The sequence below is a fragment of the Monodelphis domestica genome, chromosome 1 (genome assembly GCF_027887165.1).
Source record: "Monodelphis domestica isolate mMonDom1 chromosome 1, mMonDom1.pri, whole genome shotgun sequence".
NCBI classification, from domain to species: domain Eukaryota; kingdom Metazoa; phylum Chordata; class Mammalia; order Didelphimorphia; family Didelphidae; genus Monodelphis; species Monodelphis domestica.
In genome coordinates this window covers 319,980,189-319,993,488 of record NC_077227.1, presented here as the reverse complement: position 1 = coordinate 319,993,488, position 13,300 = coordinate 319,980,189, and the positions used below count along the sequence as shown (strand labels likewise).

The 13,300-nt window shown below is 35.0% G+C and overlaps 1 protein-coding gene across 1 annotated transcript in view; it reads right to left on the bottom strand.

The window, feature by feature from the left end:
* CDC42BPB (CDC42 binding protein kinase beta) overlaps positions 1 to 13,300 on the bottom strand; it is a 183,430-nt gene that overhangs the window by 59,642 nt on the left and 110,488 nt on the right. The window contains exons 12-17 of the mRNA XM_001366950.5: positions 9,057 to 9,190; positions 4,772 to 5,014; positions 3,062 to 3,172; positions 1,572 to 1,816; positions 1,104 to 1,209; positions 595 to 719 (exon numbers count right to left, since the gene is read on the bottom strand). Of these exons, the coding sequence (XP_001366987.1) occupies positions 595 to 719; positions 1,104 to 1,209; positions 1,572 to 1,816; positions 3,062 to 3,172; positions 4,772 to 5,014; positions 9,057 to 9,190 (964 nt within the window). The remainder of the gene's footprint in view (positions 1 to 594; positions 720 to 1,103; positions 1,210 to 1,571; positions 1,817 to 3,061; positions 3,173 to 4,771; positions 5,015 to 9,056; positions 9,191 to 13,300) is intronic.

Genomic DNA, 13,300 nt, shown 5'->3' with positions numbered 1-13,300 from the left:
AGATGAAGAAACCAACACACTAAGAAGTGAAGCGGCTTGTCCAATGCCTTCATCCCACTACTTTCTTTCTAACTTTTTGGACTTCAAAGTCATCCTTCAATTGCTCTCTCATTCTGAAACTTCCCCATAGTACCTAAGATTTCTTCACTTTGAAACCACCCTGTGGCCTTTCCCTATCTGGAACTGGTTTTTTTCTTCCAATGGTAAATTCCTCCTGGGATCTCCAGGGCAAAAACCCAGGCCAGCAAGCCTTCATTTTCCTCCAGACTTTGCTTTAGATTATCTACTTTTCAAAACTTTTTATCCTTTCCACCATCTTTCACAGCTTCCTTCTGTGTTACTTTTCCCCATTCAAATGTAATTCCATGAGGGCACAGAAGATCTTTCTTTTTGCTTCTATTTGCATCCCTAAAACTTATCGCAGTGCCTAGCACATAGAGTACATGTTTTCTTCTTTCTTCCCACTGTCACATGGCTGGACTGAAACTCAGAACTTTTGACTCCAAGTCCAGTGCTCAAATTCATCAAGATAATTTTATTATTTTCAATGTTTGCATTGTTTAGATCTCTAGGAGATTTGGAATTAGCACATACCACTGAATAATTTCTGCAATCTGGGCTTCCCAATGGGCAACCGAATCCTTCTTAGCTGCCAAATCTTGAAGTTCATCTTCCAGTTGCCTGTTTTGAGCTGTTAGTTTATCCACAAATGAACACAGCTGAAATGAAATTATTTTACAATTAATCAAATTGATGTGATTTGAGCATAGGCCCCTTACTAAAAAAAATGGCCTTTTCTGCAACAATTGAACTTAAATTTAAAATAATTATTTCCTAAAATCACCATTGTTTAAATTTCCCAAATTAATGTGATAAACCATAATTATTTTCTAATTTAAGATGGAACATTTTGATTTAACTAAATTCCTTTAAATTAGAGTATCAAGTATCAAAACAGTTCCTCACAGAAAGAAAATGTCCCCTTAAAAGACTAATTTAGATGGTCACTTGATTCTAAAACTTAGTACCATTAAAACAATAGCAAACTTTAGTCAGAAAACTAAAACATTCATGAGAAGTAATCATTACAAATATTTAATTACCCTTTCAGTTTCTGTTGTTAATTTCTTGTTCTCTTCAAATAGCATTGCTCGTTCTCTCTCATATTTATCTTTTACTGTGCCTACTGCCTCCTCCATCTCATTATGTCTACAAAGAAGGAAAAACATGAAAAGCTTAAAATTTCAGATTGTATGCCCCTCCTTTAGTAAGCTACAGCATTTTCCACAATAAATAATTCAACATTTTAAAGACTCAGCATGGTATGCACTTTTAAAAAATTAATATGGAGGGGGCAGCTGGGTAGCTCAGTGGACGGAGAGCCAGGCCTAGAGATGGGAGGTCCTAGGTTCAAATCTGGCCTCAGACACTTCCCAACTGTGTGACCCTGGGCAAGTCACTTGACCCCTATTGCCTAGCCCTTACCACTCTTCTGCCTTGGAGCCAATACACAGTATTGATTCCAAGATGGAAGGTAAGGATTTAAAAAAAAAATGAATATGGAGACTTACCTTTCCCTTTTTGACTTTTCCAATTTATCTTTTAACATTAAGATCTCTTTTTGAAGTGCTAACTGATGGCTTTCTGAATCATGGACTTCCTTTTTCACATTTTTAACTTCTAAGACATGAGAGGCCTCTCGCCTGACCAGTTCTTCTTCATAAAACAAAACTTTCTTTTCAAGTTCAGATTTTATTTTGGAAATTTCCTGCTGGTGTTCTAAAGTAACACCTGATCCACGGATTCCTTGCTTTATCTGGAGACAATGGTTAAATGTCAGAAAACATGAAAAAGGCTGCATGGTGTAGTAGAAAGAGGGCTAGAATTAGGAAATATATGGTTTCATGCTCTGTTTCTGACATTTACTGGCTATGTAACATGCAGATGAGTAGGACTCATTTTCTTCTTTGAGGCTTTCTCTGAAAAATATCTTTCATTGCCCCCTCTCCCCCTACCCTCCATCTTCTAGGCTACTTTAATTCTACCATTTTCCAAACCAAAATACTCCTCCCCATCTACCATTTTTCTATGTGTTTTCTTCCCCGTTAGAATATAAGCCCCTTGGGGACAAGGCTTTGTCTTACTTTTGAAAGTTGTACTCACAGTGTTGGAACAATGTTCTGCACAAAGTAAGATCTTAAATGTCTTTCATTTGAGATATTGCAAGGTATACATTAAAGTATGGTATTAATTTCAGTTAGTATGAGGATACAAATTTAAGTGTCAGCCCTCAAGCAAAATTTTATAAAGGTGCTCCCTGAACCCTTTTCTCTCCAACAGAAAAATGTTTCTTATTTTAGTGGACTCTAAGGCATTCTTAAGTCTTGTGCTTTCTCATAGGACCATTAAGATCCTGCACTGTCATACTACAGCATGGACTCCAAGTGTCTCTGCACTGAACAGTCCACACCTTCTCACATGGCCCTTCAGGGGATTATAGCTGGGAGTATATACTTCAGGTAGAGTATTATATTAGATGACCTCTGGAAGGATTTTAAACTCTAAAATTCTACAAGTTTAAGGGTAAAGTCTATGGCTATGCAACTATTTTTCCTGAATGTAAAGCTAAATGCCTCTTGAAGATATTCTTTGACCGTGCCTTAGACCTACACTCTCATCACCACATGTTATAATAGCCAATAACTTCTTCCTAGCACTCCACTGAAGCAATAATCAAGCTTGATAAAACAACAATTATGAAATACAATTTTACATGAAAATAAACTGTGATATTTAATTTAAGAAAAATTTAAAAGAAAAAAAGATGGAAAAACAGATAAACCAGGAATTGACTTTATATCCTGTTTAACAAGAGCAAATTCAGTGAAGGAAAGGACTGTGTTTTATACTTCTTCCTATCTCCCAAAGCACCCATCTACCACAATGACTTGGGGATCCCTGTAAATGCACTAATATGTCTCTGACTTTTATGCAGTCTCCAATGGCAGGCCCAGTTATTGACTTTATTCTATTCTTATTTCTGTTTAAAAGCAATCATTACCTTAAGAGCTTCCAGTTCACTTTCCACTTGCTTAGAGAAGCTCTCACTATGTTCACGAAGCTTGCGTTCCTTTGATGCTTCTGCAATTGCATCATCAAGTCGAGATTCCAGCTAATAAAAGAAAAAGAAGCTTGTTACTTATTATAAAGTAATGTTTATTCTACCAATTCATTCTTTTTTCCCCAAGGGAAACGATACTAAAATCCTGAAGATCTTCCACCTTCTAACACAGCCAAAGTTTCAGAAATATACTTTATGCCCTCCAAAGAATGGCTTATCTGAAGTAATATAAATATTCCAATTTAAGTTAATGATTTATAGCTGAAGAATGGGTGTCTATGGAAAAATAGCAAATATGGCAAACAACAATTTGCCCTTTAGAAAACAGTCTTTTTTTTTTAAACCTTTATCTTCCATTCTAGAATCAAAACCTTGGTGGTTCCAAGGCAGAAAAGCAGTAAGGGCTAAGCAATGAGGGTTATATGAATTGTCCAGGGTCATATAGCTAGGAAGTTTCTGAGGTCAGATCTGAACTGAGGACCTCCTGTCTCTAGGCCTGGCTGTCATCTCAATAAACTAAGAAAACTGATTCTTAACTGAAGGGCAAAGGTCCAAGGCAGATGATTCTGCAAAGTTCATTAGATAACAACAAAAGTGTATGAATATAAAGCAAACAAAAATTGATCTTGAGGTAAATACTGAGACATGAAAACATTTTAAAGAAAGTATAAGTAATTTTCACAAAAAGATTACAATGTATAGTTGGGAAAGACATTAGATACAAAAACTTAAATGATTGTTGTGAACATGAAACAATTTAACATAATAAGAGCAAAATAATTCACTTGAAGTTTAAATTTTATATTAAGGAAATAGAAGCTTATGAATCAATTATTATCTTCAGATTTATAGCAATGCAGAGTATCTACAGTAACCACCTGAGGAATATAAATTTACTATTTCTTGCTTTCTGTATCTTCTCTTTATAACAATTTTAGCACACTTTACTGGGAAGTAAATACACTCCTACATCTAAAGAACACACCTAGGTATTAAGTAATACTCAAAATGAAAAACAAAAAACAAAAATGTTATGATATAGTGTAAAAAAACACCGCCCTGAAAATCAAGAAATAGGAAGTCTAACCTTCACTCTACCATGAATTTACTGTGTGAGCAAATCATTTCTCCTTTTCTGGACCTTAATTTTTTCAACTGAACAGTGTAGTACATGGAAAGAACACTGAACTTTGAATCTAAAGGATTGAGTTTGAGCCCTACTTCTGCTATAAACTAGTGATGGGACCAGGGCTAGTAAGTTCACTTCTATTTTTTCATCTATAAAGTGAGGGGGGTTGGGCTAGAGATGATCTCTAAGGTTCTTCCCAGGTTGAAAGCTATGAAATTGAAATAAATTCTAAACATTCCTTCCCAACTCTAATCTCTGATTTTATAACTAAATTATTTTTTTAAATTTACTATATGGGTACTACTAAAATAAGCTCTTTAGAAAGGAAAGTAGATGAAAATTTTATAGACACATTCATTTTGATTTTGGAAAAAAAAGTTGTTTGACTTCAAATAAGCTATAAGACACTATTTAAAAACTATGTATGCATTTCATTTTTGAAAAAGAATGTTTTGAGAATATACTGATTTACCAAGGCTGATCAGAGACAATATATTATATTTAAACATCTGCCATGCTACCTCCTTTCTGGCCTTCTCAGATTTACGTATTTCTTGTCTCATTGAATCAATTTTCTGCATGATAACTTCCATCTCCTCTTCTTTGTCACGAAGCTGTCGAGATATCTTTTGCTTTTGTGAGCGAAGATCTGCCATCCGTTCATTGAGCTCTGAAAACTCCTGCATGGCCAGCTTTCTCTGCTGATGAGCATCTTTGAGTTCTTTGGTCTGAGATTTTAATCTTTCTGAAGCTTCAATCATTTGCTAAAAGAAAATAATGTATAATGTTCACTTATAAAATCTTTCTAAATTGTAGGATGGTGCTAAAGAACTTGCTAGGAAACTTCATCATCAATAATTCCTTATACCAGTGAAATTATAAAAATACTTTCCCTATTTCCATCCCTATTGAATATCTAAGAGCAACGGTTAAACCTGAAAACTCAGTAAACCACTTTGTTAGCAGCTACACCTAATTTCTAATGTTGATTTTCTAGGATTATATGGTCAAAATACATAAAACCACTTACTAGGTTTTAAAATACCCAAAACCCAGTGTCCTAGAAAAGCCAGAATAGAGAGTAGGTATTATATTCTTAATGTCTATTGACTAGTAGACATAGTGTATACATACTAGACTGTCCTATAAACAGTTGCTCCAGTATTCTGAAGTAAATATTAATGATCAGTCTGGGGCAAAATACCTCTATCAATTTTGATGTTTTTACATTTACATTTACAATGTTCCTTAAACTATATGGCAGGATTTATTTAATTAAAGTTTTAATTTTTACCTACAATTTTACCTAATTTTTACCTACTAATTTTAACTACATAATAGGGCCTATAGCTTTAGAAAAAGTAGGAATTATTCTAATTAATTTTTAAAAGCAATTTTAGGCTATAAGAAAATATAAAAATTTATATCAAAATGCTTACAATTAAAATTTCAGTTAAAAAATATTTAAAATGGGGGCAGCTGGGTAGCTCAGTGGATTGAGAGCCAGGCCTAGAGGTGGGAGGTCCTAGGTTCAAATCTGGCCTCAGACACCTCCCAGCTGTGTGACCCTGGGCAAGTCACTTAACCCCCAATGCCTAGCCCTTACCACTCTTCTGCCTTGGAGCCAATACACAGTATTGATTCCAAGAGGAAGGTAAGGGTTTAAAAAAATGAAATTAAAACCATGCTGATATTAAGGTAAATGACTTTATTACAGTTTTCACACTTGGTCTGAAGGCTGGGGCTGAGATCAATCACCAATTTCAGGTGTCCACGTCTGCTCCCAACTCTTCATAGTCAAAAGTAATATGATTATTGCTGATAAATGAATCAGTCATTACATTATTCTTAGTCTTAGCAAACTTGAGAATAGAATAAAAGGAGATTCTGAGGGTTGGAAATAAAAGGGGAAAAGGTGGGCTCTCCTCCTCTAAGTCCTTTGAGACTAAAATTATTTGTGAATTTCTGCAATAGATATGTTAGGTTATAAAAGTCTCTCCTCTCCTGGACCAGTCAGTTAATAAACATTTATCAAGTGCCTACTATGTTCCAGGCACTGCGCTAAGCAATGGGAATACAAAGAATGTTAAAGGCATTCTCTGCTCTCAAGGAGCTCACAGCCTAATGGGGGAGGAGACATGAAAACATCTATGTATAAACAAGCTCTGTATAGGACAAATTGCAAACAGAGGCAAGGCACTAGAATTAAAAGGTATTGGGAAAAGTTTTTTGTAAAAAGTCAGATTTTAACTGACATGAAGGAAGCCCAGCAGGCAGATAAGGGGGGAGAGAATTTCAGGTAAAAGGAATAACCAATAAAAATGCCTAGTTAGGAGATAAGATTATCTTGTTAGAGGATGGATCAAAACTCCTAATTATAGGTCAACTCAAAGCTCTATTCTGAGTTCTCTTTGTCTCCATATTCTTTTGGTTATATCTTCAGTTTCTTTATAGTGATTTCCCTATGAAGATGATTTTTAAATTTTATCTCCAAAGCTGGTCTCTCTGAGCTCTAGTCCTCTATCACCAACTTTCTATTGGACATTTCCAACTAAAAGTCTCACAAGCATCTCAAATTCAGTCTGTCCAAAGTTGAGCTCCCAATCAACCCCAATTCATCCTTCTTTTCAATTTCTCTTATCTATCAAGGATACCAACCTCCTCCTGACCACCTAGGTTTACAATCTCAGAATCATTCTCAACTCTTTACTCTCCCCCCAAATCCAAACTTACTGTTTACTAAAGTCTTTCTGATTACACCACCACAACAATTCTTGTATCTCTCCCTTTTCCTCTCCTTCATACCACCAGCCTTGCTCAAGTCTTCATCATCTCTCAATTAGAATCCTACAATAACTTCCATACTGATCTCTGGTCGTTCAGGCTTTCCTTTTTCCTATTTTTCCACTCAGCTGCTCAAGTCATATTTGTAAAGCATTGATCTGAAAGGGTCACTCTCTTACCTGAAAAGCTCCAGTGCTTTCTAATGCCTCTAAGAGCAAATGCAAATTCCTATGTTTGACACTTCACTATCTTCAGCCAGCTTACCTTTTCAGACGTACTCCCCCTTCATGTAAACTGGCTACATGCTGTTCTGAAAATATGATGTCTTATCTCGTCTCGTTTTGAATAGGGATTCCTTACTAATGTGCCTCTAATAAATACCCTCCTCACTTCTACCTCTTAGAATCCCAAGCCTCCTTTCAAAGCTCAGCTCAAGTGTCAAGTGCCAAGAATATGAGATCTTCCTTGATCTTCACAGCTGGGAAGGCTTCTTCTCCCAAATTACCTTCTACTGACATAATATATAGCTATATGTGTACATATTGTACTCCATAATGGAATAAACACCCAGTACAGTGTGTGACACATGCTTTCATCAACATGAAGAATTCCAGAATTAAAGCAGTTTTTTCCACTAATGTAAAAATAATCTATTCATGACTTTTTAGTTAAGTCCAGTAGTATTTTATAAATCCTTGACTAATTTTTGATTAGGTATTTCAACCACTAAAATTTCTATGAAAGCCTACACCTGCCAAACCATTCAACTTTTACTGTACTAAAGAAGAATTCAAAATTAATGGTGCAATTAAACAATCATTTAAAGCAACAGTGTCTCAAACAGAAATAATTCCCTGCAGATTGCATATTAACTTAGAAAACCACAAATTAGCATTATGTATGTTGTACTATATTTTTATTTATTTTGTTAAACATTTCCTATTACATTAAAAAAAAAAAACCTTACCTTCCATCTTAGAATCAATACTGTGTACTGGTTCCAAGGCAGAAGAGTGGTAAGGGCTAGGTAATGAGGGTTAAGTGACTTGCCCAGGGTCACATATCTGGGAAGTGTCTGAGGTCACATTTGAACCCAGGACCTCCCATTTCTCAGTCTGGCTCTCAATCCACTGAGCTACCCAGCTGCCCCCTCCCAATTACATTTTAATCTGGTTTCCTCTGCAGAATTTTTGGTTGAGGCCCAAGGACCATGAGTTTGGCATGTCTGACCTATAAATTATATAACCTATCATAATTACTAAGGCAAAACAATTAAATAATGTAGTTGAAGTAAAAATAAATTTGATAGGTAACTTCCTGTATAAAGTTACTTCTATAATGAAGACAAATTCAAAAGGACAGGTGAAGGCAGTCAGGCTTCATGTAGCAAAATGTAGACAAAACCAAGTTTTAGCTCTGTAGAGCCCTGAAGTTCCAATGTAGTCATGGGAGAAACTTTGAATACATTTTCTTCTTCTCTACTAGAATTTACAAAGACTAACCAGTAGAGACATCATATTACTTTAAAACTACCACCAACCTATACAGAGGTAGCCTGTAGTAGAAAAGACACTGACATTGGCTATGAGAAAGTCATTTAATCTCTATGTGCCTCGAGCAACTCTGTAGGACTTAACTACAAAGTGACAGAAAAATTGTCTTTGCATTGGTGGAAAAAATTCCTAGTTTTGAAATTCCTCATGCTTATGAAAGTATAGATCCTTTGCATGCCCACACATCAAGCTTATTTGGCTAACTCAGATATATAGATTTTCTGTTATGAGAATATGAATTTTCTGGTGATAGGGTTGTGAACTCAAATGGAGAGCGGCTTCTTTAGTCGAATAACTATGCTGAAGATAATTTGAAAGCAGGGATCAAATATTTATACATTATGATAGAGAACATTTTGAAAAAATTTCTAAAGAGCACATCATTAATTAGGTACAAAAATCAATCACTTTCCAAATGAGTTTGGACCAGATTTATGCCTCCTCTACTGAAAGGTCAAATCCTAGCTACCTTTTGCATATCCTCCTTTTCTTGCCGTAGCACACGGAGCTGCTTTTCTAGGGCTTTCAATCTGTGTGTGGAATCTTCATGTTCCTGGCGAAGTGTTACTGCATCTTCAAGTCTCCGCTCCAGCCTATTTGAATCTAGACAAACATTAAAGTCAATTTTGTGCTCCTTTATATGAACTGAATAATGCATTATGTATACATTCATAAATATACATGCGTATCTACAGATAGGAGTATGGGTAAATCCTTAGCATGAGAGTTATTTATATTAAATTATACAATCTTAAGATTCCTTTCCCTAATTATCTTTATGATTTTGATATATCATCTACTCAGCTTTACTAGGTCAAAATCTTGTTCATGATCTAAGTGTTTCAGGCTAGAATGTCAATCATGTGCAAAATGAATAGAAAGGTATATAAATGCAAATATGTAGCCTATATACCTTATCTAAAATTATCAATTAAAATAAAGACTTCTAATAGAATAATCACATGGAAATCCATGAGCATCAAAATTAGCATAATATGTAAAGATATTGAACACAGATGCTAAGTGCTCTTTGTACTGTTTGAAAGTATATCAATCAGAATATTTGCTAAGTTCCTACTTGTCTGTACTGTACTCAAAACAGGGTGGTGAGAAAAACAATTTGACAGAGACCACTGAAGAGAAAAAAAAACAGTTTGGTACAATACTGGTTTAGGACATCATCTTATTTTATATATCAAAATAAAAATTTCAAATGGAAATGCAATCAAATTATGAAAAGCTACACCATTAAAAAAAAATTAAAGGAGAATGGAAGTTCATGTCTTACAATTGTGGTCAGGGAAAGAATTCAGGTTTGGGCAAAGAATATAATAGACAAAATAAGCAATTTTTATTTTAAAATTTCTAGACAATGCAGCTAGGAACAAAAGATAAGATTAATGAAAAAAACATTTGTGTCATAACTCAGAAGTCTAACATAAAATCTATAGATAACTGACAAAATTCTATAAGCCAAACAAGCCCCTAATAGATATATAGTCAAAAAGGTAGAAATATTTTTCAAAGTACAAATAATTCATGATCATAATAAAAAAAACATAAATCATTAAGAATTTATAAATTAAAACTATCAGCCTGAGTGACTAAAAAGAAAGCTGTATCCTAAGCAGAAGTAGGAAAATTGGGAAGAGGGGAGAACTTTGGGGGAAAAGATAGTGAATTCCGTTTTGGCCACGCTGCAATGGACACTGTGTTCAGGATGTTTTGATAGGCAAGACTTGAAAAAAGGAGAGGCAAAATTGAAGGTGAGGAGAGAGGTTAAGGCTGGACAAAGAGACCTGAAATTTATCTGCACAGAGAAGATAAATGAAACCATGGTATGTGGGCTGAGATTTGGGGTGAGATTAAGTCTGTAATTCTCAAAAAGCCTTTGACAAAATACAACACTCATTCCTATTGAAAACACTAGAAAGCATAGGAATAGAAGGGCCTTTCCTAAAAATAATAAACATTATATATCTAAAACCATCAGCCAGCATCATCTGCAATGGGGATAAACTAGATGCATTCCCAATAAGATCAGGAGCGAAACAAGGATGCCCATTATCACCTTTATTATTTAACACTGTACTAGAAACACTAGCAGCAGCAATTAGAGAAGAAAAAGAAATTGAAGGTATTAAAAAAGTATTGTAATAAGGAGACCAAGCTATCACTCTTTGCAGATGATATGATCGTCTATTTAAAGAATCCTAGAGAATCAACTAAAAAGCTAGGAGAAATAATCAACAACTTTAGCAAAGTTGCAGGATACAAAATAAATGCACACAAGTCATCAGCATTTCTATATATTTCCAACACATCTTAGCAGCAAGAATTAGAAAGAGAAATTCCATTTAAAATCACCCTAGACAATATGAAATACTTAGGAATCTATCTCCCAAGACAAACATAGGAACTATATGAACACAACTACAAAACACTCTCCACACAATTAAAACTAGATTTAAACAATTGGAAAAACATTGATTGCTCATGGGTAGGATGAGCTAACATGATAAAAATGACAATCTTACCCAAACTAATTTATTTATTTAGTGCCATATTCATCAAACTACCAAGAAACTTTTTTACTGAATTAGAAAAAACCATAACAAAGTTCATTTGGAAGAACAAAAGATCAAGAATATCAAGAGAAATAATGAAAAAATGTGAAGGAAGGAGGCCTAGGAGTACCAGATCTTAAACTGTACTATAGAGCAGTGGTCATCAAAACAGTTTGGTACTGGCTAAGAGACAGAAAGGAAGATCAGTGGAATAGATTTGGGATAAGTGACCTCAGCAAGACAGTCTATGACAAGCCCAAAGATCCCAGTTTTGGGGACAAAAATCCACTATTTGATAAAAACTGCTAGGAAAATTGGAAGACAGTATGGGAGAGATTAGGTTTAGATCAACATCTCACACCCTACACCAAGATAAATTCAGACTTGAATATAAAGAAGGAAACTATAAGTAAATTAGGTGAACATAGAATAGTATACATGTCAGATCTTTGGGAAAGGAAAGATTTTAAGACCAAGCAAAAAGTAAGAAAAATTACAAAATGTAAAATAAATAATTTTAATTACATTAAATTAAAAAATTTTTGTACAAATAAAACCAATGTAGCCAAAATTAAAAGGGAAGCAACAAATTGGGGGAAAATCTTTATAATAAAAACCTCTAACAAAGGTCTTAATTACTCAAATTTATAAGGAGTTAAATCAATTGTGCAAAAAATCAAGCCACTCCCCAATTGATAAATGAGCAAGGGACATGAATAGGCAATCTTCAGATAAAGAAATCAAAACTATTAATAAGCACATGAAAAATGTTTTAAATCTCTTATAATCAGAGAAATACAATCAAAACAAAATCTGAGGCATCACCTCACACCTAGCAGATTGGCTAACATGACAGCAAAGGAAAGCAATAAATGTTATGGGGATGTGGCAAAATTGGGACATTAATGCATTGCTGGTGGAGTTGTGAATTGATCCAATTCTGTATGGCAATTTGGAACTATGCCCAAAGGGCACTAAAAGCTGCTTGTCCCTTGATCCAGCCATACCACTGCTGGGTTTATACCTAAAGAGATCATAAGGAAAAATACTTGTACCAAAATATTCATAGCTGTACTCTTTGTGGTGGCAAAAATTTGGAAAATGTGGGGATGCCCTTTGATTGGGGAATGGCTGAACAAATTATGGTATCTGTTGATGATGGAATACTACTGTGCTCAAAGGAATAATAAACTGGAGGAATTCCATGCAAACTGGAACGACCTCCAGGTCAGAATGAAATGAGCAGAACCAGGAGAACATGATACACAGAGACTGATACACTGTGGTAAAATTGAATGTAATAGACTTCTCTACTAGTTTCAATGCAATGATCTAGGACAATTCTGAGAGACTTCGGAGAAAGAATGCTATCCACATTCAGAGGAAGAACTGTGGGAATAGAAACACAGAAGAAAAACAACAGCTTGATCGCAAGGGTTGATGGGGATATGATTGGGGACATAGACTCTAAATGATCACCCTAGGGCAAATATCAATAGTATGGAAATACGTCTTGATTAATGTCACATGTAAAACCCAATGGAATTGCATGTTAGCTACGGGAGGGAGTTTGGGGGAGGGGAGGGAAAGAATATGAATCTTGAAACCATGGGAAAATAGTCTAAATTAATTAAATAAAAATTTCCAAAACTTGGGGGGAGGGGGGTAGTTTGTAATTCTCAGAGTAATATTTGGTCTGCACTCCTCAGAAGGTAAAGTGGCACAATTTAAAAGATAGCCCTTTGGAAGAAGAAAATGGTGATTCCTTTAAATAAGGGAAAAACAGACCCTCTTCCAAAGTGATTAGAAATAAACCCCTGTAGTTTTAAAACCTACTAGCTTTCCTCTTTCCCCTCTCCTTCCATAGACCCGCCCAGCTCTTAACTGCACCTCTGAAAGTCCCCCGTCCCTCGACTTTCTGAGAAACTCATAACCCAGATTCTTCTTGAGTAAAGAATAACTCCCTTCCCCCTTTATCTGACTAATACTGGAACATGGCATAAATTGGCCTGGATTGAAGTATTTTGTAGGAGAAATGTTCAGACCCTGAACTTTAACTGTTCTTAAATTGTTAATTTGAAGAATATTCTCCAGGAAGCCAGGATATGAAGCAGGATGATTATCAAACATTTTGTAATGATATTAT